Consider the following 27,905-nt stretch of genomic DNA (forward strand, 5'->3'; position numbering starts at 1 on the left):
ATATACACACACACAGTATATCTATTTGGGATTTTTTACATGTTTTTGAAAGAATGTTATTTTATGGTCACACATTTACTTGATTAAAAATACAGTAAAACAGTAATATTTTGGGTTTTGAATAACCTAGCATGTCACTTAATTGACTAGCTGACCTTTATGACCCTTGGCTATTTCAAATGCGTGTGTATTACTTGTAGTGAGCGTAAGACAAGGTGTATCTTTTTTTTCTTAAGTGAAACCATGCTGAATGGATTTATAGGTCACATAAATAAAGCCCATGATAGAGAACAGTGTGGGAAACAGTGTATCACCTACCCTTTTAGATTATGAGGTCTTGAGATAAGACAAGAGCACTCTGATAAACGAGAGCGCCTGAAGAGAATTGGGAGCCCCTGCTGGGAGGCCAGTGGACTGATCAAACCAAAGATTAGAGCTGTTATGATCTACTCTGCTCTCCAACTCCCTATGAGGCACAAATGATGAAATATTAGCTAAGATACAGCACATGTGCTCCAGCCACAGACAGGGCAGTCAACAACGGTACAGTCTAGAGTTTCCACCCCTTCACATTTTCAGTAAACAACATTTGGGTGGAAGGAAAGGTGTGATTTAACAAGAATCCTGCTAAAGCTCACCGTCAGCATTTGGGTGTAACCTCTAACTGCTCTGACCTTACGAGAAACGCATCGCTTCCTGCACAATACGGAAATGTATGCCAGTCTGCTGCTCTCCAGGAATGCAAAGGTGAGTCTGTTACTCTTTTCTTTTTCAGGGCGCCTAATTGGCTGTGACCCTTCATCAACTCAGGAAGGAAATAAACTGTTCTTGGCAGCGCAGTTGTCCGAGAAGTTGGCATTTTTGGATGTTAACATTCAATTAAACTTCTGTTGAGAAATAGAGGAGCAAGCTTAATGATGGGACTGTTTTTGGCTTCTCACTGCACATCATCTTCAAAACCTACAGGTATTTAGCAATCATTAATCAGACAACCTCTCTGTCCACAAAGTATATTAAACATTCCCTCTGCAGAGATCCAGAACAGAAAAAGAGGATTTCACACTCACACATATCTAAATCCTCAATCGCATACAGTGAGGTATTGAGACGTCCTTCTACTTCCATTCTCTCCATTTCGAATATCGGACACAGATGTTGCGCCCATTCACCATGGAGAGTTTAGTGTTCCCTGGTATGTGTCTTGTTAATCTCATGAGCCTTCAGAGCTTTCAAACTTTCCTTTCTTTTTAACTGAAATTTCCTTTCGTCCAAATGTTTTCCCCTGCCAAGTTTGATACACGTGTAACATTTGCCATTTTCCTCCCCTTTCCACTGAGACTAGCTCTTCCATGAAAGACAAAAAATATATTAACTCTTTATCGAGAAAGGTCAGATGGACACGAGAGACTTTTTTTTTCAAAGGAAAGCAAAGTAGTAAGTCAAGTCAAACATGAGGTCATGGAACGTTTCGTCTTCTAGTCTGATGTCTGGTTCTAGGCACCAGCTTTTCCCCAATTTAAGTTTCCATGCAAAAAATATGAACTGGGAAAGGCCTTTGTGTGCTGAAAAGAGCTAAGTGATTTTCTTCACAGAGGAGTTCCAACTACAGAGTGCACATGTGTTTCCAATAAAAGAGTCCAGTTTGAGTCCAAGGTTGGGCCCCCTCACCACTTTGAAAAAAAGAGTCTGTGAAGGCATCATGGGCCAGCGACAAATGGAAAAAAGAACAGAAGTTGAGGAAAAAAAGGTTGCAGAAGCAAAGATATCCTTTTGCTTTTGTTCACCCAAAAATGAATTTTCTGTCATCATTTACTTACTCTCATGTAATTCCAAACCTGTATGACTTTCTTCTATGGAACACAACAGGAGACATTTTGAAGAATGTCAGTAACCACAGTTTTAGTGACCATTGTCTTCCATTGTATGGAGATGTATATATAGAATGTTCTTGTGTTCCACAGGATAAAGGAAGTCATTTAGATTTGGAAAGACGTAAATGTTTTGGCTTAAACACCAACAAGATTACTCTTAAGATGTTAGAATTTGCTCTGAAAAACATCAAGTTTCAGACAATCAGCTTCATTAAGATTCTCAATATCTTCCTGCAACAATATGCATGTGCTTAAAAGTGGCAACTGTTCAAAGCTGTAGGCCTACGGAGCTCTAGAGGAGTAATTTAACCTCCCAATGGAGGCAGCACCTAACAACTGCTCTCTCTGTTGGTAAGTGTCAGCCTCTTCCCCTCTCAAACTCTCCGTTGCTCAAGGGGCCACACCAGGGGTGCACATGTAATGGAGCCGAGTCTTGGATCACAGTGCAGAAGAATGCTTGGGGAACATTGTATATACAGTGGAGCAGAGTGTGATTCTCTGCCCCGGCTTTGATGTCTGGGGCTGTAGAGCAGTGCTGGTTCGTTCTCTTTGCAGTGCTATATAAAGAGAATGGAAGATCGTTACTTTCTGCAGGTGAGAGTCTTCATCTGTGAAAATCCTGTGGGGCAGAATGGTGCCTGTCAGACTAAGACTATATGTCTCCTGCACAAATTTACCAATTCAGACACATCAAAAGAACCATCCGGGGAGGCTTAGAGCTGAACCATTAATAGATTTATATTGACGTCCTAGGCTTTATAGAAGGATGAGGAATGTATGTGGTAACAGAATGAAATGCCTTAAAGGGATAGTTCACACAAAATAAATATTCTGTCATAATGTATTCCCCCGTATGCTGTTCCAAACACAAATTACTTTCTTCTGTGCAAAACAAAAAGAGAAATTGTGAAGAATGTGCTTGTTGCTCTTTTCCATGCAGTTGCAATAAGGTTTCAAATAGGATGTAAAAACATCATACAAATATAATTTCAGGTTTCATTCCTATATTTTCCAAAGCCATTTGATAGCTTTGTGTGACAAACAGTTGAAAGGTAGTTGCTGTAAATCACTGATAACTAGCTGATTCATCATCAGTATTAACCATTGTAATCATTGACTTAAAGGGATAGTTCACCCAAAAATTTAAATTGTGTCATCATTTACTCACCCTCATGTTGTTCCAGACCTGTATGAGTTTCTTTCTTCTGTTGAACACAAAAGAAAATATTTTAAGGAATGTTGGTATCCAGACAGTTGACGGTACCCATTGACATCAATAGTATTTATTTTCCTACTATGGAAGTCAATGGGTTCCGTCAACTGTCTGGTTACCAGCATTCTTTTAAATATATTCTTTATTCATACAGGTTTGGAACAACTTGAAGGTGAGTAAGTAATGACAAAATTAAAATTTTTGGGTGAACTATCCCTTTAAACTGGATCATTCTGGTTTGGGTTTTGAGAACTGAATCAACCAATTTACTGAAAAGATCTAAATAATTCGTAATTGTCAAAAACAAAATAAAATCAGAAGCCTCTAATAGTCTCATCAACTGTTGTGAAGGAGATCTAGGCCGGTTTTGATTCTGAATGAATATACTGCACAAATCGTTTTGTCATTTTGAAGCTTGACAGTGCCAGTGTTCCAACTTTCGTTTTCACAGAAGTCATACATGAAGGCAAGTAAATGATGACAGACTTTTCATTTACAGGTGAACTATGAGTGACTGAGCGTTTAAGAAAGATGCTTTGGGGAATGTGTTTTTGCTGTGTATGTTTTGTACAACTGAAAGGATGAGAAAGGAGAAAAGATAAGTAGGCAAAAAAATGGTGATCTGTTTGATTTCATGGTCTCAGGAAAAGCAGGGGAGAAGAGAGAAAAGGTGATGCAGAGGGAGCAAGATAGCTCTGCCTCTCCAATGATTGGTTGTTCCTGTGTAAATGGTCTACCTATCTTGGTCAGGTATTGGGAGCGGAACATGCTCCCTCCCACGTCTGCCAAGCAGTGCCTGAGGCCGAGAACAGCCTCCGATTGGAGCACCTCATCTGCACATGGATGCTTTGATGTACGCACACAAGGCAGCCCATGTCATTGCATTTGAAAGCTCTCGTTTTCAACGACATCGACACAGGTTGCATTGCTCCTGGCGTTCCAGGTGCTGCCATGTGTTAATCTCAGAGGCCTGGTTCCGCATCAAGCTTCCCTTCTTAAGCGAGCCAGCTTTGAAGAGCTGTCTGATCAAACTGCTGCTTAACAACCCACATATCACTGGGAGCCTCCGTAACTACCGTTGCTTAAAATGGGCACAACTTTAACCGCCCTGACTCTGTTATCTGCAACTGCAGGTGAAGAGCTGGAAGATAGTGCAGACATCCTCACAAGGACGTTTACAGCAAATCCTGTTAAGCAAAATAAATGTTGGAACACAGCAAAAAAAGAAAGACTTATATGAAGAATCATTTCTGTAAGTCCTTTCGGGCTGCATTCGGGTCATAACAAATGTGCCCGACAACACAAGGAGTCAGACACTAAAGTAATGAAATCACATTTGCTTGCACTGGCAGATTCCCAAATGATTATCCACGGTCTTACCTCATCACACACCGAGGTCTGTATTTCATGGTGATAGATGCACTGCGTGTGAAAGCCTATGCAGCCTAATGCATCTGTGGATTTGGATGCTGTGCATCATCTGGAGATCATCAGAAAATTCCATATGTGTATTTAGATAATATATATCTAAATAACTCCTGTATCTGAGGCCTTAAAAGTGTTGATGTCTGCAGACACCTGCAAAAGTATACAGTGGTGGACATGTGCTGGGGGAATCAAACTCAGTCTAGTTGGGCCCTGAGGGCAACAAGGCAATTTGAGCAGATCTCATTCTCTGCTGTGACAGCACCCAACTGGACCATCGGGGACTTCAGATTATTTCTGTTGTTACTCTTAAACAATATCACACAAATAAAATATCCCACTCACACTTGAAGCATCATTTCTTGGGAATACTAGGAACAAGCTTGAAAAAAGGAAAAACAATATTTAGACTTTCTGGAAACGCTCTAACCCAAGAATGGCTGCAAACTAGGCCAGCAAAAGTGAAGGGCTGAAAAGATCTTAAGATATCTGTCTCTCTGCTGGGCTATAAATCAGGAAGATGCATCCAACATTAAATCTTGCTGTGTCTGATGTAACAAATATAAACCTGCAAAACTAGAGTGAAAAAAAAAAAAAAAAAAAAAGATAAATACACTGCATGCAGCAAGTTTTAAAAAGTTAAGCTGTGAAATAATTATTGTGCACAAATCTTACCCCTGACATTATTCTCACAAAAATGAGATGGTTTTATGGTACCTTACTTGTGAATGGGCATACAGGCCAGAAATTAACCAGAGCTCAAGGTAAAACTCCACCAAAAGTTACAAATGTACACATTTCAAACATGTTTCTAGGGGTTTAACAATACACTCAGGTCATGAGTCAATACAAAGTTCGCGTTACCGAACTCACGATACGATCGCAATATTTTAAGCCAAAATTTGTTATTATTACTTTATTATTAAAATAATAATATTATTTTATAATTATCAGGACCCACACATATTACCCTATTGCATTATTATACATTATATTCAACATTATATATAGTAGTTTTATGTAGTAAATGTCACTGAAACTCTGAGAAGTTAATCTTTTTGTCTCATGCAGTACTCGCACTTTCAATGCAAGCTTTTTTGATGAACGGTTAGTTCATCCAGCATTTACTCACTCATGTTGTTTTCGCGCGACATTTGAACGTCGATGTTAAGGCTACTACAGTATGCATGTCATTGTAAATCTGTTCATCATATAAAACCATTGCGTCTCTTCAGAAGACTTGGATTTGGATTAGACCATTCGATTGTTCTTTTTACAATGACTTCATGACATTTTTTGGATCTTTACGTTTTAGAGGAATGGACTTTAAATGGAGGGACAGAAATATCTCAGGTTTCATAAAAAATATCTTCATTTGTTTTTGGAAGTTGAATGAAAATCTAGGTTTGAAAGAGATGATGACAGTTTACTTTTTGGGTGAATTATAATTTATAAATACAGTAAGCTGAGCCTTGAATAAAATTAACTATGTCACGAATCATATTGTTTACATCAACGATGTCACATTTTTATACTGCAATATCTCGATATAATAGTGTATTGTTACACCCCTATGTTTCATAATTTTCTATTATAGGCCTCTGTTTACTTAGTTAAACTTACTCTCACTGCAGAACCAAAATGACCAATAACTCTCAGAAATCTTAGCTGTCTCATATGCAAGTGTGAACACATGTAGCTAACAAAGTGTTTTTTTGATTAAATAAATTTCAAAATAAAAAAATCAATCAATGAATTAAAACAAATTGTATTTAATAAATAATAATGAATAAATAAACACTGAATTTAAATATAACACTCCAAAAAAATTTTTTTTAAAAAGTAACTGAAATTTAAACATCCAAATCTACAGAGGAAGTAGATTTTAGATAGCTAAAAAGATGTTTTGTGTTTGTTGTGATCTTATGCATTATTTACAGCCAAAAAATATTATTAAATTTTAGGTACACCCATTTGTTCTGTCCACCTGTGGGAGCAGTGCATGATGCATTTGGTAGATGTTTTTTTTTCTCCAAAGCAGCAACATTGCATTGAAGCTATACATTTTATCTGTTCATGCATTTCATGGGTATTCATGACCTTGTCGTTGCTAGCATTGCATGCATTAAATACTGGCTGTAGCTTTGAGCACCAACCTGTGCGACTTTTACAGAGTTCTGAGAGGCACCTCCAGCGTGATATTCAACCTTGAATTTCTTGACTATCTCTTCAAACCTAAAGTAAAAAAAAGAGAGGAAAAAAGCTTACATAAGACAAGAAAAAAATCTTTATGCACGTACAGATAGAATATATATATATATATATATATATATATATATATATATATATATATATATATATATATATATATATATATATATATATATATAAAAATATATAAATATATAAAAAAATATATAAATATATAAATATATATATATATATATATATATATATATATATATATATATATATATATATATATATATATATATATTAAATAATACATTTAGTACACGTTATATTTTGGGATGTTCACTGTTTTAAGAAAAAATAGACTAAAATGTGACAAAAGATTTCTATTTCAAATAAATGCTGTTATCAACTTTCATTCAAAGAATTATGAATACAAATACCATGGTTTCCACTGAAACAGCAGCAGCACAACTGTTTTCAACATCATAGGAATAAATTACAATTTAAACAAAATAGACATAAATGAGCAGATTTTTGATGAAACAAGGGTGTTTTATTTTTAACACAGGCCTTGTCCAAAGTACAATCGCAAGATCACCCAGTGGAGATGCATCGAGAACAGGAAACCTCAGACACTGTAAACAGGAAATGGGGGACTTGAAGCCTTGTGCCGCAGGGCAGTAAGCCTTCTGAGAAAGTGTTGTACTTCTGAAGTACTGTACTTCTGCACGCATCTCTCAGCGTGTAGAGACATGCGCGCACACACACACAAACAAAAGACACAAACAAAGGCAACAAGCAACCTACCCCCTGTCTGGACATTATTACAGACAAAAGCATCCTCCCCAAACCTGTGTGTGCAACAGATTTTAACAGCATGCAAATCGTCTGAATCACTGAAGGATATGACCTCCCGTGGCCTCTGCAGTACAAACACGAACATGAAAACCACACACACCAAGCTCCTCTCCGTACAATACTGATGTCTGAGACTGATATCTGCCAACATATCCTTCTAGTTTCTGCTGATACGGGTGCTTGCAGCATTTTAGTCCTGCTAGACATTAGCGCTGCTTTTGACACTATATGTCATATCATCCTCCTTGACAGGTTGCGTGTTTTGTTAGGCATCTCTGGTGTTGTTCTCGAATGGTTTGAATCATACCTAACTGATCGTTTTCAGTATGTTTGTCTGAGGAAAAACTAATCTGAGGCAACATTAGTTCAGCAGGTAGTCCCGCAGGGGTCAGTACTTGGACCTACTTTGTTCTGCATCTATATGTTGCCGTTTGGTGACATTATTAGAAAGTACGTTCTGGGGTTTCATTGTTATGCTGATGGCACGCAGATCTATGTTAGCACACTCCCGGATCCTAATCTCGCAATCACAGCTCTTACTGAATGTCTGGAAGAAATAAAGGTATGGATGCATGACAATTATCTTAAACTTAATGAATCAAAAACGGAACTGTTACTTGTTGGTATGCCGGCAGCTTTGCACAAACATAACTGTCTAAATCTGTTCACTGATTCTGAGCTATTGGCTCCAGCATCACAGGTGAGAAATCTAGGCGTTATCTTTGATTCACATTTGTCATTCGATGCCCAATTGCCCATATCAAATTGTTTTTTTTCATCTAAAAAATATTGCCAGAATTCGATCTTCTTTATCCCTGCCAGATGTGGAAAGGCTTATCCATGCATTCATTACGTCGAGACTAGATTATTGTAATGCACTTTACTCGGGTCTCCCTGATAAGTATATTAAGAAATTACAGTATATTCAAAACTCGGCCGCACGTGTATTGACACACAAAACTGTTCTGCAGCATATTTCCCCTGTTCTTTATGAACTCCATTGGCTTCCAGTATCGGCACGTAATTGATTTTAAAATCTTGATTTTAACATATAAAGCCATTCATGGGATAGCGCCGGCATATCTTGTTGCTCCTTACACTCCAATTCGTTCTCTCCGCTCTTCCGACTCTTCTACTCTTCAGCAGACCACATTTAAATTGAAATCGATGGCTGGTCGTTCTTTCTCTGCTACAGCTCCACGGTTGTGGAATAAACTTCCTCTAATGATTCAAAATTCTCCAACACTGGACAGTTTTAAGAAGTCTCTAAAGACCTATCTTTTAAAAAATGCTTATTGTTTCTGATGTGTACATTAATTAACTTCTGTAATGTTTTTTTTTTCTTTCTTTTTTTTCTCTTTTTAAATATTGGTAGGCTACTGTATATTGTTTTGTGTAACGCTTTGGGTTGGAGAAAAGCGCAATATAAATAAAATGCATCATCTTCATCATATAAACCTCACATGCATACATATACATACGTCACCCTTTTTATGGTCTCATCTTCCTGTTTTTGGTTCATTTACACGTCTTTGGTCCGTGTTGCGTTCATATATCATTCGAACCACACCAGTTCATTTGGAAAAGAGACCCACCTTTTCAGCGGTCTCAACCCGCTTGTTTGGTGCGCACCAGGGTTTCGAATGGCAGCGTTCACACTTATTCAAATTAACCGCACTAACAGAGCAATCGCACCAGGGTTCATTTTAATCGAACCAAACATGCCAAGTGTGAACACATCCTTAGCTATTGACTTCAGTAACTTTCTTTCTTAAAAGTCGCGTTGGTACAGAATTTGTGACAGATCTTTACTTCCGTATTGTGATGCTGTGATCAGAGTGTAAAAGATTATCAAAAACAAAAACTAAAATCTGGGGAGGGATTTGGTCCAATTCATCAACACCATGCATTTTGCACAACAGATTTCATGACAACTTTAACTTAATACTTACTGTTGGCCATCTATAATCAGTATAACAAAAATCCAAAAATAAATCCAAAGTAATTTTATCTGACTGGATTCACTGTCATTAACAAGGTCTAGTTGTTGTTTTCACACATACCAGCCAAGAAAGCCATGGAAGGTAACCTTAACTAGGTGTGGTTCTCAACAACACAATTTATGTTCCCATGAACTCAGAGCAAGGCGATGACTGCACTGATGTACCGAGCCCACAGAGACATGGGCGCACAAAAGCAGCACTGCACAGTGCCTCATGAAAAGCTTATCATGTTCCATTAGAAGAGAGTGGCCTTTGGGCACTGAATGGGCCACCCCTGGCTCCCAGCACTTCCTCTGGGAGGTGGGTCAGCTCTCCCACGGATCTGTCACTCCTCTTGTGACACTGTCAGAGGGGAAAAGCCCATCAAGCAACACTTCATTTTCAGCCAAGGAGCAGGAAGAAGCAGCAGGGGGCTGGCTTCAGTGAGGAGGGATCTCACATAACTACACATTTAAGTACTTCCTTTAGCAACAGGAGCTCTGCACGCTTGGCAACAAAAGGCTCAGGCTGGAGATGGCTGGCATGTTGAGGCTCTTCGAGATGCTGCCCGACAACAAATGCACCAGTTTCTCACTCCAGCTCGTCTTGAGCCTTTTGAAGCTTTTGTAAACAGTGGAGTGACACCTCCTTGAGAGCATAATCACGTGCATCTTCCTTGTGAGTGCCTGTGAGAGATGCCTCTTAAAGGGACCGCTCACCTAACAATGAAAATTGTCATTTAAATCACCTTCATGCCATTCCGTTTTTTTAAACTCTATGAACACTATAATCACGAGACAGAAAGTCCAAGCAGATATTTTCTATAAAATCCAAGTGGATGGTGATTTATAATGCCAAGCTCCAAATAACAAATTCATTTTATGCATAAAAACAAATATTTGAAACTTGTGTACTATACACCACTTGTATAGTGGTGTCCTTGTACACCACTATACAAGGAACACCTTACATGCAGTCCAAATAAGCTGCATATGCTCTGCATCCCCAAGCCATTCGTTGACTCGCTGATTACTATTGACACTATAAATTACTATAAATCCCCTTGTTTGAGGTGTCCCATAAAGCTTACATGATAAAATGTTGGCAATACATATGTAACGATCATTTATTTATTTGCCAAACGACTGTAATTTTCTTCAAATCTGTGTCATCATTGTCCCCATTGGTTTGCTGGAAAATTGGGGATTTCAAGCACAGTGAATCACTCGCCCAAGATGAAAAATGTTTCAATCACATTATATTTGATATAGAACTAACTAGACTAAATCAAGCGAAAAAAGGCATAACTGAAACTATTTTCATAGTATTTTGTTTTCTCCATAAGGAAATTTATTTTTAACAAAAACGTAACTAAGCAGACCTACTGTAACTATCCGAGGCTGTTAATCGATAGTCTAAGCGTTTGTTAAAGTCATCAATTTGTATTATTTCAACTTATTTTTAAAGAATACTTATACTTTCTTATACTTACATTTATTCTAATTAGATTTTACTTATATTTTATTTAATTTATAACAGGCTACTAACATTTATTATACTAGTGCAAAATGCCCGTGCAAAATCAGTTTTTGTGTGTGTTTTTAGTAATTGTTGGTTTGGTGCCCGTGAAAGAGACTGTGAACGCATTGAATTCAGGGAGCAGGCTAGGTTACTACAAATGATGGCTGTGAATAAACTATAATATTCAGAAGTAAACAGTGTAGCTGACTGAGTGTTTATGTATACCACAACCTTCTAAGTGCTAGTGCAAAATGCCCGTGCAAAATCAGTTTTTGAGTGTGTTTTTAGTAATTGTTGGTTTGGTGTGTTTGAGTGCTCATTGTTACAATTACACAGCAAAAGTTTAGTGACATTTTTATTTGTGCATGGTAGAAAGCACACAGTGAACTCCGAGAAAACGCTACGCTTGAGCAAACAGTTTGTGAATAGGCTACTACAAATGATGCCCGTTAAAGAGACTGTGAACGCATTGAATAGGATATGTTTAGTTGGTGAATAGCATAGGCTACTATTACACAGTAGCGATAACTTTAAGCGCACCAGAATGAAATCTAATATTCAGAAGTAAACAGCATAGCTGACTTACAGATTCAGTTAACATCCACAAATGAATAAGCGCGTCGATTCAGGGAGCAGTGCAAAGTGCCCGTGCTGACAGAGTGTTTATTTTTAAACCACAACCTTCTTGGGGCTTCTTTGGCCCCATCCACACTACTGCGTTTTAGTTTAGAAACGGAGAATTAAAACGAATACGATCTCCGTCCACACCAGCGTCTTAGCTGCGTATTAGAATTGATCTCCGTCCACATTAAAATGACTGAAAACGCGGATCACGTGACCATTCACCAACACTGGGCATGCGCGTGCCGGTGTAAACCTAGAGACTTTAAAACATAGACTGTAAAAAAATGCTTTCAAACATCAAAATGTCATTTATTAATATGTATTTGTGTCAAAATGACATATAAACATCTTTTCCTATTCTATTTTGCCTGGAAACGCTTCCAACACGCTTGCGTGTCGCATGAAAAATAGGCGTCAGTTCTATTTCTAGCATGCACGCGTTTACCACGCGGCAGTTTCTTACTGTAAGAAACTGTTCTAGCAGGTGGAGTTTACTGGTACTGAATATTACCTGTGTAATGTGTATACTCCATGACTGATGACACCCAATCATAGAGCCGAGCGTGAGCCTCCGCGTCATCGTTTCTAAAGTCCTCCGTTTTGACCCGTCCACACTAAAACACCCTCCGGAGATTCAAAACGAAAAACGGGTCGGCAGCGTTTCTAAACTTCTCCGTTTTGGGTCTCCGTTTTTGCCGTTTTAGTCTGGACGGGAGGTGCAAACGTAGCAAAAGGTCTCCGTTTTTAAACGAAAACGCAGTAGTGTGGACGGGGCCTTTGACCGATACAACCCTCTAATGTCAGAATATTTATTATTAAACCACAACCTTTTAAAAATGATATATTTAATGATATCTTTAGCATTTCTCATCCAAACAACGTCAAACTTTGCACTGCACTTACTCGTGCCCGTGGCAAGACACCTGTCGAATTTGAAATCCATCGGACTAACAGTTCGAGAGATATGTGGTTAACAGACACACACACACACAGACAGACAGACAGACGTTTCTGTAATTTATAGATAGATTATACTTATTTTTAATGTTTTATACTTCTGGCATACATTTAAATTGACACCAGCCATGGTGTTTCTTATTTGTCGTCACTCGTCTCTGATTTAGATGTGTGTCCTCAGCCGATGCCGTTTAAAGTTGAAGAATGTAGTTTCTGCGACACTACGGACACCTAGCGGAATTACAAATATACAGCATATTTTGCAAACGGCCCTTTCGCGCATTGTGCCTGACTTAACTCAACCCGTTTTTACAGGTGCTTGTGAAGGCATCAACAGGCAAATTTAGGCTACTTTCAATAAAAGGTCAAACATATTAGGAATACTTTAGCTGTGTTGCTATGTGTCATGAGAATAAGCAACTGAGCAGAGTGAACATGAGCGTCTCTTATAATAAACCATCTGCACCAGGTGCATTTTTGACATAACACACCACCCAGCATACCCGGTAAAAAATAAAATAATAATTTACCGCTCACCACTGCTATACACTAGCTCGTCTCACTCGTCACGTGACAAATGAAACCGACTCCTGCTGCTGATCTGTGATGCGACTCTTGTTCGGCTGAATAGAATACGCCGAATAGAGCAGACGCGTAAATTTTTTAATTGTAGGTCCTGTTCTCTAACTGAAATAAATTATTTGTATTATAAAATCTAAACGCCGGCGGGGGGTGGTGCCACAATGGGCAAGTGAAGTAATCGGTGTGCGGCTGAACACAGTGTAACACTGGTAACACAGACTATCGCAGCAAGCCTAAACACAATAGCTTTGTGTGAGGAACAGATAAAAATATTGGTCAATATTCACATAACTAGCAAACAAGTAAATGATGTTGTTTTTTTAACTTTCTATTCATCAAAGAATCCTGAAAAAAAAAAAAAAAAAAGTATCACAGTTTCCACAAAAATATTAAGCAGCACAACTGTTTTCAACATTGATAATTACAAATGTTTCTTGAGCACCAAATCAGAATTTTACCTTGATTTATGGAGGACCATGTGACACTGAAGACTGGAGATAATGGCTGCTGAAAATTCAGCTTTGCCAACAGGAATAAATTATATTTTCAACTATATTAAAATAGAAACCAGTTATTTTAAATTGTAAAAAATGGATCTTGCCATTAAAAATCACTATCCACTTTCATTGTAGAGAAACATTCTGCTGAACATCACATTTTTGGTTTCATGGAAGAAAGAAAGGTTTGGAATAAACAAAGACTTTAAGTCATAAAAAAAATTGATATAATATTTCATAAAAAGTTTGACAATAGAACCAAATAGAGAATTCGGTTTCACATGGCAAACACAGTTCACTGAAGTTTACTTAACCATGCTGTCTGTTTACAAACAATCTTGGTATCATAAAGTGTTTTTCCAACATTCCCGTGCTGCCTGGGTCAGAGCTGAGTGCAGAGGCCGCGAGTGCCCCCTGTCTGGAGCACGGGACCCTGAACTCTTCATAGCGTGGGAACAATATACACACTTCCTCGGCCTACAGAAAAAAAAATACTAACCATTCTAACCACAGTGCGTGGGACTGAGCTAAGCAAGTCAAACCACGAGCATACGCACACACAAACACATTACCCTTTACACACAAATGCATGCATGAAAAAAAACTCTTGCACTCTGTGCCCAAAGCTCAACTGCAGAGCACATCTTAGTTATGGTCTGAAATGGGTCAAGATCAGAACTGTGGACGGGAGATCTGCCAGCGCACCTCAGTGTAGGGTTACAGAGCACACACACACACACAAATTCTCCCCTCAGAGAAAAACTAAACACACATGCATTGAGAAAATTCACAATAAGAATAATAAAAGCAGAAAGTAACATACATGTGAGTATTATTGATTGAAAAAGGCGCTATTCAGAGCTATTTACAACCACAGCAAAGGAAAAAAGCAGTCTACCTCACAGCAAGGAGCAACAGCACCGATGCTCAATATTGACGGCGGGTTTATTTACTGTATAGTAGCTTGACTGGAAGCAGCTGATGTGGCTACATAGGCAATTCACACAAACAAACAGTGAGCCTGTGGGGAGAGGCAGGGACTGTTCATCAATGGCCACAGGCAAACACTGCTCTACACACAGCCTTGTGTCTAGGCACTCCACGAACAACATCAAAGCAGCACTCCAGTCAGATTGTGGAAAACACAATCAATTGTGAGAAGCCCTTTATTTCAGAAATGTAAATTGGGTGTCTGTAGAGTAGTGACAAAGCAAGTAAGTAGTACAGCGGGAGATGGTGTGAATCTATGGGCATCAATGGGTTTGAAGTTAGACACAGTTGTTGCACCTAGGAGAGAATGTTATATTAAAAGAGTATATAACATTCTGAATATACTATATGAATATATCTGAGAGAGAGAGAGAGAGAGAGAGAGAGAGAGAGAGAGAGAGAGAGAGAGAGAGAGAGAATTTTGTGGTACATTTAACAGGAAGCAGTCCACAGTAAAATGTACTGAATTTGTATATCAAATAAAAAAATAAAAAAATCCCTTTACAGACACATTAACGACAGAAATCAAATTTGAACTCAGGTGAATTTTGACAAATATTTTATAATAATTTATTTTATTATAAATCGTTTAAGCATACAAAAATAATTAAAGCATTTTTATGATTATAGCTTTAATAATGAACGCATGATGTAAAAAATAAATAAATTGAGCAGTGGTTCACTTACCGCCACCATCAAATAAAATTTTGTCTAATTGTCTTCTCTGAATATTAATGTTGATTATTATTCTGTGTTTATTATAATTAGGCCCATTATTATATTTACACTACCATTCAAATGTTTGGGGTCAGTAGAATTATTATTTTTTTAAAGAAACTGATACTTTCATTCACTTTCATCAATGTGAAACCACATTTATGATACAGTTGTTGTTAGAGTATAGTTGTTGCTGTATAGTTGTTGTTGTTGTTCATTGGTGATTTCAAATATGAATTTAAACCGTAAACTTGGTGAAATGCTTTGGAGAATTTGATGTTTTCCCATTCAAAGAGATAGGAGCATGACTGAAATAGCTGCCCAAGAGGCGTTTCAAAGATGGCCGCCGAGTGAAATGACTCGTCTTAAAGGGACTTTGACTTTAGAAATGTCATTCTGTAATAGCTTTTGACCTAAATGAGGTCCTAGCTGAAATTTTGTCTATCGTTCTTACTACTTTGAGTAATGATAAAGGATGGAGCAAGATTTTGGTCTGCAAACTGTAATATTACATCAGTCATTCACATTAGTGCTCTGCTAACGTACCGTTATTAATACGGTTAACGATATAGTTCAGCGCTGAAATTCATGGTAATGGACGTTTCATTTCTGACACGTGCTGTAAGCGGTAGACCATTGATAACAGACTGGGCCATCTGACCAATCAGAGAAGAGTAGGCTCGAGGAAAGGAGGGGCTTATAGAGACTTTAAAATAGCATTATATGGGCACTTTATGGCTGTAATATGTGTAATATATATTATGGCTGTAATATGTGATTGATTGATTGATTGATTGATTGATTGTTTGTTTAGGGCTGTCAACTTTAACGCATGCGATTAAATCAACATCCTTAACGTAAAAAAAACACAAAAAAATTAATGATGTGTGCAAAATTGCGTCATTAACACAATTTACGTCACATAGAAGAGCTTGGCAGTCGAGAGTTTATCAAACTGACTGAGTATCTACAATGACGCAAACACCTGTAACAGTGGTAGGTGGAAATTTCTATTCTAACCCCTTAAACCGACTTCATTTCTGTTTGAGATAATTCTGTGATTGTTTCTGAAGAGCGTGAGCCCTCACACATCCACTGTGTGAAATACAGACGGAACATCAAAACTCAAATCAAAAATCAAAATTATATTTAATATATAAAATTATAAAAAAAAATTTCAATATCGTGCAGCCGTACAGAATAAAAAATACAGCTTTGTGAGAATCATTCTTCAATCTGATAGCTTACTTTGCCAGACATAGCAAATGATGACAAAATAAAAAAGTGTTAAACAAGATATGCTTAATTTAAACTTATTTTAATTTATTTATTTATTTTAAATACATTTCTATGTTTAATAAAAAAAATTTAAAAAAATCATTCATGGTGTGCAGCCATGAAGTGCCAAGTAAATATAACCCACAGGACCAATGATGGAGTCGAGTACTCCAATGATGGAGTTATGATGTAAAAAAATAGTTTTGTGAGAATCATTCTTCAATCTGATAGTTTACTTTGCCAGACATAGCAAATGATGACAAAATAAAACTGTTTAACAAGATAAATGATGCATGCTTAAATTTAAACTTATTTAAAAAAACCCCCAAAAAAACAAAAAACACATCTATGGTTAATTAAAAATAAAAATAAAAAATCATTCATGGTATGCAGCCATGAAGTGCCAAGTAAATATAACCCACAGGACCAATGATGGATCTTAAGCACGGCTGGGCAGCAAACCATTTAATTCAAGTGAAGCACGAGGACCACATTTTGTTCTTTTTTTTTTGCGAGCACCAAATGTTCACTTATGAAGAGAGGGGGCACAGTGAGGAACGTCAGATTGCACTCTTTGAAATGCCTCGCCGCAAATGTTACAAGATCTGAAAAGAATGCGCTTAAACTTCAGATTGATAAAACCATAGGCAACATGTCTAGCATATGCTTGTGGTTAGACATATTTAAGCAAGATGAGAGCTGAGTGTCTTTCCAGGATGGTGATACAACTGATTTTTCAAACAGCTATTGAGAAAAATCCACTATTTAGATTTTTTTTTTTCTTAATTTTTTTTTAGTCTTAGGAAGCTAAAGCAAAATATAGGTGCAAAAAAATTTATTAATAATAAACAAAAATAAAACTAGAGAAAAGCAAAGGGGTGGAGGGGGAAGAGAGCACAATGCAATGATGCTAAACAAAACCAGGTCAAGTCTTCAGAATTCTTTCAGATGGAGCTTTGAAGCACAACAATCTAGTTAATTAGATCCAGAATATCCACCTCCACTCCAATAACATTGTTTTTGTCAATAGAACTGGATACAATTAAACAAGAACAATGAGACAGCTTACTCTAAACGCTGAAGTGAGACGCTCTGCTCTGCCAGTGACATTGTTTGCAGAGAAGACCTCTAATGAAGGAAGAATAAAGCACTTTACTAATGCAGGCCATATTCTAAACAGAACTGACAGCTTCTCACAGAACCGCTGCCTTGATGACAGCCGACACCACACACGTTATCATACAGAACTAACAATAACAAGCACTTAAATACTCATTAGCAGGCCGATATAAAACACCCTGCCAGAGCCGTGTCCAGATAGCGAGAGATATAGTCAAGAATTTTGAAGGATAAGAGAGTGAAAGGGCTGTAAATAAAACAAGCCAAGCGGTGTGTGTGTGAGTCTACGTCTGAGCTCACAGCTCCTCAATGATTCATGGAGATCCTTCAGAATGCCTTATGATGAACCGTTCAGTAGTGGTTTGGGAGAGTGCTGGTTAACGGAGCCGAGATCTGATGCACCGAATCCACAATTCCTCAAAGATGCCAATATGACCCCAGCTGTTTTACACTAGAGAGGACAACTGACAAATAAATAAGCCTTTGTCTGTAAACATGGGTTTGTGTAAGTCCAAAGTTCCATGAGGGATGGCTGGAAAACACTCAAGGGTGAAGCAGAGGAGATCATTAAAGAGCAGAAACACTTTACTAGGAACAGTTTGTTTTGTGAGTAATCACGCCACTGAATAATAAACTGAAGTGCGTGTTAAAGTTCATGCCAAATTGTTAAGACGCGGTGAGGAACTCTGCAATAGCTATTGTAGTGACACTTTTAGTGGAAAGTTACATCTAATTTTTTAATCAAATGAGAAATTATGCTGACAGCAAATGTTTTCTTTTCCACAGTAACACAAAAGGGAAATTTTGAAGAATGTCCTGGTCGCTCTTTTCCATGCAATTAAAATGAATGGGACTTTAAGAAAGCACACACACATTAAACTTTCTATTCATCAAAGAATCATGAAAAACAAAATAATAATCATGGTTTCACAAAAATATTTAGTAGCACATTGAAATGTTTCTTGAGCACCAAATCAGCATATTAGAATGTTTTCTGAAAACATAATGGCTGCTGAAAATTCAGCTTTGCCATCACAGAAATAAAATCAGGGCTCAACAATAAGGTCTGCCCGGTGGAAAGATGCTTTGGACAGTTGAAGGACATGTCACTTGCCCGATCGGATCAGTGCTGCACCGTCACGAAAGTTTATCATTTGCACATGTTTTTACGCCTTGCCAGTTTAAATATTCACATGCAAGAAGATGTGAAAGAACTCAATTCTGTTTTGTGCATGTACAAGTCTGAAGCACGCACCCAGAAAGCGCACAAATATTGAATCGAGTTCTCTTTCACATAGTCTTGAGCTTGACGGGACAAATTCAAACAAAATTATGTCAAAATACTCGTCTTGGAGAGTATCCTCGTAAACACAGTTGGTTATGTCTTAAGTGAACATAAACGGTTGAGAAATAAAATGCATGTGTAACAGTAAATTTGATCCGGGCATTCGGGCTTAAAGTGACAGCGACCTAATAATAAAGCTGCTGCTGTCTGTGTCATTAATGTTAATCAAACAACAATGGACAAAAAAAAGAAGAAAAAAAAAGAACCACTTCTTACTGCTCTTGACAAAATAACTTTATATAATAACTTTAATAAGGGTTAATCTATATTTAATTTATACAGTGAAGACTATGCAGTTATGCATTTTGCGAATTTTTTCCTGCCAGTGTGACTAAACTTGTTAGTTACCACCACATTGCCCAACTGATAAGAGCTGCCATTTCTGTTGCATATGAGAAACATCAAATGGCGTGGAACAAAGTGGAACAAAACAGCGCTACTCATTTGAGCTGCGCTGCATGGACCGTTTATTTGCCCAGAGCAATAAAAGCGCAGTGCGAGCTCAGAACAGGTACTCGCATTCTGCATTCAGTTTTTTACGAGCTGCCATGGCTGCGCGGCTCAAACGTACTCTCTGCAACCAGTTACAAAGCATTAAATGCTGTTGTTGGTTATTTAAAAATATCTAATGGATGAATTCACGACGATTCATTTATTTAATTATGGGCTGTTAATCGTTGTAAAACTTCACGGTTTGTGGGACATCAATTGTTTTATCAAATAAACGCAGCCTTGGTGAGCATACAATACTTTAATAACATTAAAAATGAAAAGAAAAAGACTAAAATTAAAGTCATTCACTAATAATCCCTTTCAGAGAACTGTAAATCATCTGCTAGCAGTGGATGCATTTTGTGAACCAAATCAAACGATTGACTGAAAAGATACAACTCGAAAAGAATGATTAATTCATAGATTTGGCAACCCTACCTCTCTGGTGAACTCTCATGAATGAGCATTTTCAGGGAATCAATTAAATATCAGTCTGTTCCTCACACACAACTACTGAATAGATTCAGAATAATTCAGAACACAATATTTAAAATATTTTCTCCTATTATGTTTCACTGGACAAAAAAAAACCAAAAAAAAAACAGCCAGTGTAAATTATCCCAAAATGTTATTTTTTTAGGAAAGTAAATTCAGTGAATGTCAGATATGTTGTATTCATCCAAAAGTGCTCAAGAGAGACCGTCTGGACTGGGATGCACATAGGTGCATGTCTATACAGCACTGAGCGTTCTATTAAAGATTTATATAGCATCTGTTAGAACTATTGACATACAACCATGACCTCAGAAAGAGCTGCCTTGTTTTCCCATTTGAAATCATGGCAAGCGTTTTCTTCTCTTTGTCGAACAATTTCTGCAGAGGCTGAATCAGGAGTGAGCCAACACATGTCCACACGTATACATGAATACAGACACTTATACATATAGGCTATAGAAAAAAACACATGCACACACACACAGACACAGTCAGGATTAATGGCAGGGAACAAATTTAACCTGCTGTTGGGTGGTCGTGAAAAGTCTGGATAAACTTTTGACTGCCGAGCATATCTGAATTATGAAGTGAAATAGATGGGTTCATTTATTTGGAAATGCACATACCAGGTGGCAAGAGCGTGGGACATTATTAATGTAGCTGTCATGTAAATTCCACATAAACACAGGAACAGAGAGGAAATGTACAATTTACAAGCATCTCACTGACCGAAGCCACAAAGCAGCCATTCATTCGCCAGGGCTGCACGTTTAAATAGAAACAAGGTGGTCAAATGGTTTCACGTCATCGTTAGCCTTTCAATAAACAAGTGAATTATACAGGTCTGTCACAAAACTGACTCAAGGTTTTAATTTAACACAGGAAATGTATACTTTGGAGAAAAAAAAAAAGAAAAAAAAAGTCAACTTTTACATTTAATGCAGTCACATTTGCTATAAAAAGTGCATGGAACTTGTGTGATAATGCTTGAAACTCAGCAGAGTTTGCGTTTAAATTATAGAGAACAAATCTGAGATGTATAAATTGAAGCTCAAGCACCGCGGGGCTGGTGCGTGACGATCCAGAGCAGTGTGTAGCTTTTGTCGGCGGCTGGGCAGCGGCCTCTCTCTCTCTCTCTCTTTCCCCAGATGAGTCATTAACAGGCAGGCAGAACCAAGTGTCCTGACTTTAAATGCCACCCTCTAAAAATAAACCCCCAACTGCAGCCTGACTAATGTCTCCATCAGTATTCTCTGTTCCTGGCCTGCATGCTAGCTTAAACGCTAACCTGCACGGGTACTTTTTCCACAGGAGGGGGGACCACCATCTTGCCCTCTCTCAGTGTTAATCATAACACGCTTGGAAATTTACGCCTTCTTTTACACATTTCTCTGAGGGTGTTCTTTACACATACCTAGTAGGGAGGGGATCTGCTTCCTCACATAGTCATAAGTTTTGAAAAAGCTGTAACAGTTTTGAAAGGTGTAGAAAGCCTTGTGTTCTACAGTATATATATGGGTGTTTCTTCAACTACTAGCACTTTAATGTCCCAGGGGTTGATTTGTGTTCAAATGAAAAGATTTTAACATTTCTGTTTTTGTGAAAGTCACATTAATACTCACTTGGAAACTTTTTACCATGCCTTCATTATTTTTGTAGAGAGTTTAATCTTTTACCATTGTCCAAGGCCCAGATTTTTTATCTAAAAAAGTCTATCATAAAATATGAATCATTACGTTTAAAAAAAAACATGATTAACTAAACAGAGTAAAATAATCTAACTATATTTCTAGTGTGGAAATAATTTTCACAATAGCACATTTTTACACAAATTGTGGTGTGATTACATCCTAAAATTTTGCCCTTAATAAAGTTTTATGAAAAGTTAGTCTTGAAAATCATGCTTGATATGAAATGAGACATGACAAAAATTAAATCAAATATCATTTGTGAAAAGCATTTTCCAATTACACTATAACTGACAAATTAAAAAAAAAAATACTGTATATAAAATACATAAAATGCTAACCATGTAATTAACCTTAGAAAGACAAAGTAGTCATTTATTTAAACAAATCATGGATTCTTAAACATAGTCAGCTGCTCCCCTTTGATGTGAAATACCCCTAAGAGTTAATATTTCAAAAAAAATTAACAACACATTGGCATGGTCATGCTTCTCTGATGCTGGTTATTGGTCAATGACATGCGGATGCCAGCAAATAAATAAGTCTTTTGTTCTTTATTTAGACTGCTTTTATTTTAAAAATATTTATTTCATATTTACATTGTAATGATGCAATTCATTATTAGCTTTTCTTAAACTTGCAACCCCCTTTAGTTCCTTCACGAACCCCAGTTTTGGGAAACCCTTCCATAAATGATTGAAATGTCATTTTGTAGAGGGTCCACAGGTCCAAAAAATATCCATAGTTCAAGAAACACCTATAAAACATGACACCCTGAATATTCAATAATCCTCAGAGGACTTTCATCCTTTTAAAGAGCAACAAAAGGCAACTCAGCAAAGAAAAACCAAACATGCAAGATTGATGTAGAATAAAGATGGGTCTCATGTTGAGGTGAAAGAGGAGGGGAGGTTCCTCTGGGCAGAGGACGATAAGAACCCTCCATTCAAATAAGGTTACATAAGACATGAAACAGTGCGGTTAAGCCAGCCCTTATGTGGAATGCAGTGGTTGACGTGCATGCCTACATGGCCCTTTACATCTGAATCGCAGACAGACAGAGTGTCTACGGCCTCCTGTGAGGGCCTCTTCCCCACCGGACCACATTCACCCTGTTAATGGAGAGAGATGGAGAGGACTTAATAAAGCTTGGTGGGACACCTGCTCCTAGTCATCCACATTGGGGAATCTGAGCAGACTGGGTGTTTATTTCACACAAGGGGACTCCAACGGATTGGAATCGAACGCACACACACACACACACAGGGGCTCACAGGATTTGGGCTTGAATAACTGTTTTTCAGCACCTTGGAGCACAGACGGCGAGGGGCCCTGCTCTCAGAGGGCTTAAGGAGTCCTGCTCAAAAGCAGCAGCTGCCTCGGGACCTTTCCCCCCTCGCAGGGGCCCAGGGGATCACGTGGCTCGGCTACAATCAAGAGCCTTTTAACCATTTAATCATTTAGCAGAGAGCACACACATATCATTCTCCACCCTAAACAGCTGTCATGGGCCATCCTGAGCCGCTGAAACCAGAGGACGTCATTAACCGCCATAAAACGTGCTCTGAAACAAGTTAGTATTTTATATCTGACACAAAGTTATCCCATGGGATGCTACTCAATCAATGTCAGGACGTCCTGGGTAAAGAGCTTTTGATGTGTACAACTGATAAATTGCAGTCTGCAAAAAAAACAAAGCTGTGTGAGCTGCAATGCAAGTTCGTTTAAATAAATATCCAACAGCAACTAATGGGTAGTTGACATTAAATACTGTTGGAAAGTAATTATAATAATATTATTTATATATTAATTTTTTTATTTTATATAATTATATAAAAATATATATCATACAACCAAGATATTTTTTCACGTTTTAATTTATACCAATTATGTCGTTGTGCAGCATCTTATTTGACAAAAAATAAAAACGCAATGTTTTGTTGCAAATTAAATGTTAACTTGACTACATTTTAAAAGATTGATTAAAGTGTAAAAGTTGTATTAATTAATTTAATTAGACACCATTTCTGATAAATTTGTATTAAATGATAAAACACAGAATCCAAAAAAAAACAAAAAACAAACAAACAGAAAACACAGATTTAATAAAATGGATTTCATGGGACCCTAAATAAAAAGGTAGGAGTTTCATTGTGAACAAACAAGATACATTTACATTCATACTCAAGGTCTATGTAATCAAAACTAACAAAAATGTATTGAATTTACAGACCACAGTAACATCTAAAATGTACAACACTCATCTGCCAACAGAAATCAGGACTTCAAAAACTCTACAAAACTAAGGGAAGATCTGAAAGACAAGCGTTTGCTCCACATGAATTCTCTGTCGAAATCACTCGAGAGGACAGTTTTCCATTTGATTGGCACTGGAGGCTATATTTAGACAAACAGCTAACAGACGCACTGGGATGCGCTCAAACAATGCAGGACGACACTGAAAGTAAAAGCGCCCGTCAATCCTCGTTTCAACAGAGTCATCTGGTGCGGCAATTCTTCCAGACCTTCAGGAATTAGAAGTGTGATCAATGGATATATTTCCCCCTCTTTTCTCACTCTCTTGGGTGAGGCCACTAATCGGCAACACCAAGCTTTGCAACATGGTTTGTTTAATTATTCTGGCAGTTTACAAGGAGACTGAGGACTTCATGGGAAAAAAAAGTGGGGAGGGAGCGGATGGGTGCGAAAAATGGTAATAAATATTGCTGTTCCAGCCCTAATTAAATTGTTCAGTAATTTCTCAACACAAAAGAGAACACAGTTTATCTGTTTAAAATCAATAGCCCATTTCACGGTGAGCCACGTCCCTGCAAGACGACAGTGTCATTACTTATTCTGTTCTCTAAGCTTCCACTGTGCTTGTTCTCCCAAGGTTGAATCTGTTATTTTTCCCCTTGTTTAAGGGGAGTGAGAGAGTGGGAAAGAGAGAAAAAGAGAGAGAAAGAGAGAGAACGAGAGAGAAGGGGGGGGGGGGGGGGGAGCAGAGTCAATAATAATTCCTCTTTTATAAATGGATGGATTTGGCTGTCAGGGGACAGCTTTTCAAATGCAGTGTCTCAGCTCTCTCAATGACTCTCAAGTAATGTCTACAGAGCCACTCACGCACAAATAAGATCATTAAAAGCACTGATTACCTCTGAGCCTTCACCACTCATCTTTAAAATATTCTTTACTCTGACAAGTGGAAAGCCAATTTAAACTGAGATGTTAAAATGAGCCGAATGTGATGTGCTGCAGAGGACACAGTCTTCCAAAACAATTCCGAGGCGGCCCGATGACTGATTACCCAACCGCTTATTTGTTTTGAAACAATTACTGGTAATCATATTGATGTTTATGCGCGGTGCCCTTTCTGAGAAGTAAAACTCTGCTTTGTAATTACATCACTGGAATCTAATCAAGAGGAGATAAACCTTCACCTATGCTAACAACATATTAAAATGCAAATCAGCGCAGTTGCGGATTCGTGCGCACTCGTGGGCCTAATTATCCCGTGATGTCACAGACGCGGTCCTTGTGTTCTGTTTCCTTGGCAATCTATCAATCTGAATCTGCTCATTAACTTTACAAATATTAACGATGAGACGTACAAATCAGAAATAATCGTTTTTTGATGAGCGGCACAGGTGCAGACGAAGCTCGTGGAAACATGACATCATCGTCGCCCTTTCAGACAGACAAAATTGAGTCCTGAAGCGGAGTAGGACTCGCATTACCAGATCGCCCTGAGGTAACGCTACTGAGGTCAGAAGGCACGACCCCTCGCACACCGTTGTGACTTAGACCCTTGGTCTACCCGGAGAGGATGTGTACGTGGTGGCAGTCTAGGTTTCAATTAGACAGAGTTTGAAAGCAGACAGATGGTGTGAGAAAGACAGTCCTCTGCTCTTCAAACCTGAAGTAAAAAGACTGCCCTTGGCTGATCTCTAAGGAGACACATGGGATGATCTGTTGAGCTATGATGTTCCATGTCAATAATTCATATCCATGTAGAGAACACCACACAGCCTAATGTGAACCATCTACAAGCGCATGACAGCAGTGTTTCATCAGTAATAAAGAAAAAAGGCATTGAAGAATTTTCTAGTCCAATTTACTCCCACAAAATGGCTGTAGGATCTTGGTTTCTGTAAAAGTATGCTCATTTAAGAAACTTTTGGCTGTGAATCAGTCAGAGATAAATGAGGGTAATTACACACATGGCCCACTGTTTAAATTAGGTTACAAGTTGGGCTACAATACTTTTAACTGCTGGGCTAAAACCAATGCTGAAACTGCTGATTTCCCCTTGCAAAAATACATAGGCTGTGTTTTTTGTTTGTTTGTTTTTTTCTTAATAAAAATTCAAATGCTACACCTCTGATCAACTCCCTAAAAACAAGATAATAAATCAGAAAATAAACAGGACAGAACAATACAGTAGATATAAAATCAGTTATTTATTCTCCCTCGTCATTCCAAACACGTATGACTTAATTTTGTCCATGGAACCCAAAAAGAGAAGTTTTGAAGAATGTTCAAGCTGCTCTCTTCCATACAATAAAAGTGTATCATAAAAAAAAAAAAAAAAAAAAAAAAAAAAAAAAAATTCTAATTCAAATGAATCCTATTTCAAGTCTTCTGAAGTATGATAGCTTTGTGGAAGGAAAGGAATTTTTTTTAATTTGATAGAATACAGTAAAAGTGAATGGTGCTATGTTGAAAAGTGAAGCTTAGACATTATACTACCTCTGAAATAAATAAGAGAATGGCATAAAGGTGAGTAAATGGCAGCATTTTAATCTGAACAAACTATTCAATTGTAATAATAATAATAATAATAATAATAATAATAATATAAACATTTTTATATAAAATTGTATATAACTTATTAAAATTAAAATAAAATATTTGTGATAATACAAATCATAAAAACAATAATAGAAATATTACAATATTATATTTTATCTGACATATGTCAAGTCAAGTCAAGTCAAGTCATCTTCATTTATATAGCGCTTTTAACAATGTAGATTGTTCCAAAGCGGCTTTACAGTGAAAATTATCTATGATAATTAGTCAGTCACAACGATCATTAGTTATTAACTTAGAGGCCCGCTAACACGTCACCGTTTTAACAGAAAACTCTGAAGTTCTCTCTGCGCAAACTTTAAAAACGCGAACCTGTGAGAACGCTGATGGCGATACCTATAGGCTAGACTGAACTCGTAATACGCATGTGCACACCATCAGCGTTCTCACAGGTTTGCGTTTTTAAAGTTTGCGCAGAGAGAACTTAAGACAATATGTAAGATTTGTTTTAATCTGAGCAAACTATTTATTTGTGATAATAATAATAATAATAATAATAATAATAATAATAATAATATTTTAAACATTATATAACATTGAATATATAATAGAATATTTTTATTTAAATCAAACTGATAATAATAATAATAATAATAATAATTAATAATTTAAACAACATGTTAACAATTTTTATATAAAATTAGATAACATTTATATAGCATTTATAGAAAGTATAATGTTAGTTATACAAGTATTCATCTAGAATGGTTTTGCCGAAACTGCAGGAGATGACAGTCATCATCACAGCTATTAAAATCTTAAGAATTGTTCAACAATACCACATTAGGAAAAACTTATTCCTCTACAACACACCCGGCACAATACTTCATTACACACCCAGCATATTTTCCATGATGATAGCTGGCTGACGCTCAAGAGCGCTGTGAGTTACAGCTCCACCTGCAGGAGGACACACACAGTGCGTTTCAGCAAAACTACAAGCCAGCCAGGACTAGGGGGCAATAGAGTGCAAATAATCATTCAGCTCTGTTGGTAATGAGGTGCTAGGGAGCAGGTCTGAGGTCAGTTTTATAGAGTGATTCGAGATGATTAAAGTCAAAGCTGGGGTTTGTGGCCGTTCAAAACCTGACAGCTCAGTGTACAGAACCGAACACTTAACCAGGAGTGAAGAGGGAACGGCATCTGAATGCTGTCGTAAACATGGCAGGCACGCATGCTTGTA

At 37.5% G+C, this 27,905-nt stretch overlaps 1 protein-coding gene across 2 annotated transcripts in view; it reads right to left on the reverse strand.

Moving 5' to 3' along the window:
* The window catches only part of adka (adenosine kinase a), a 162,965-nt gene that overhangs the window by 118,357 nt on the left and 16,703 nt on the right, over positions 1-27,905 (reverse strand). For both annotated transcript variants that reach the window (XM_084093220.1, XM_084093221.1), the window contains exon 4: positions 6,666-6,744. In XM_084093220.1, the coding sequence (XP_083949346.1) occupies positions 6,666-6,744 (79 nt within the window). The remainder of the gene's footprint in view (positions 1-6,665; positions 6,745-27,905) is intronic.

This window comes from Abramis brama (assembly GCF_963993115.1).
Source record: "Abramis brama genome assembly, chromosome: 19".
In the NCBI taxonomy this organism is placed as follows: Eukaryota; Metazoa; Chordata; class Actinopteri; order Cypriniformes; family Leuciscidae; genus Abramis; species Abramis brama.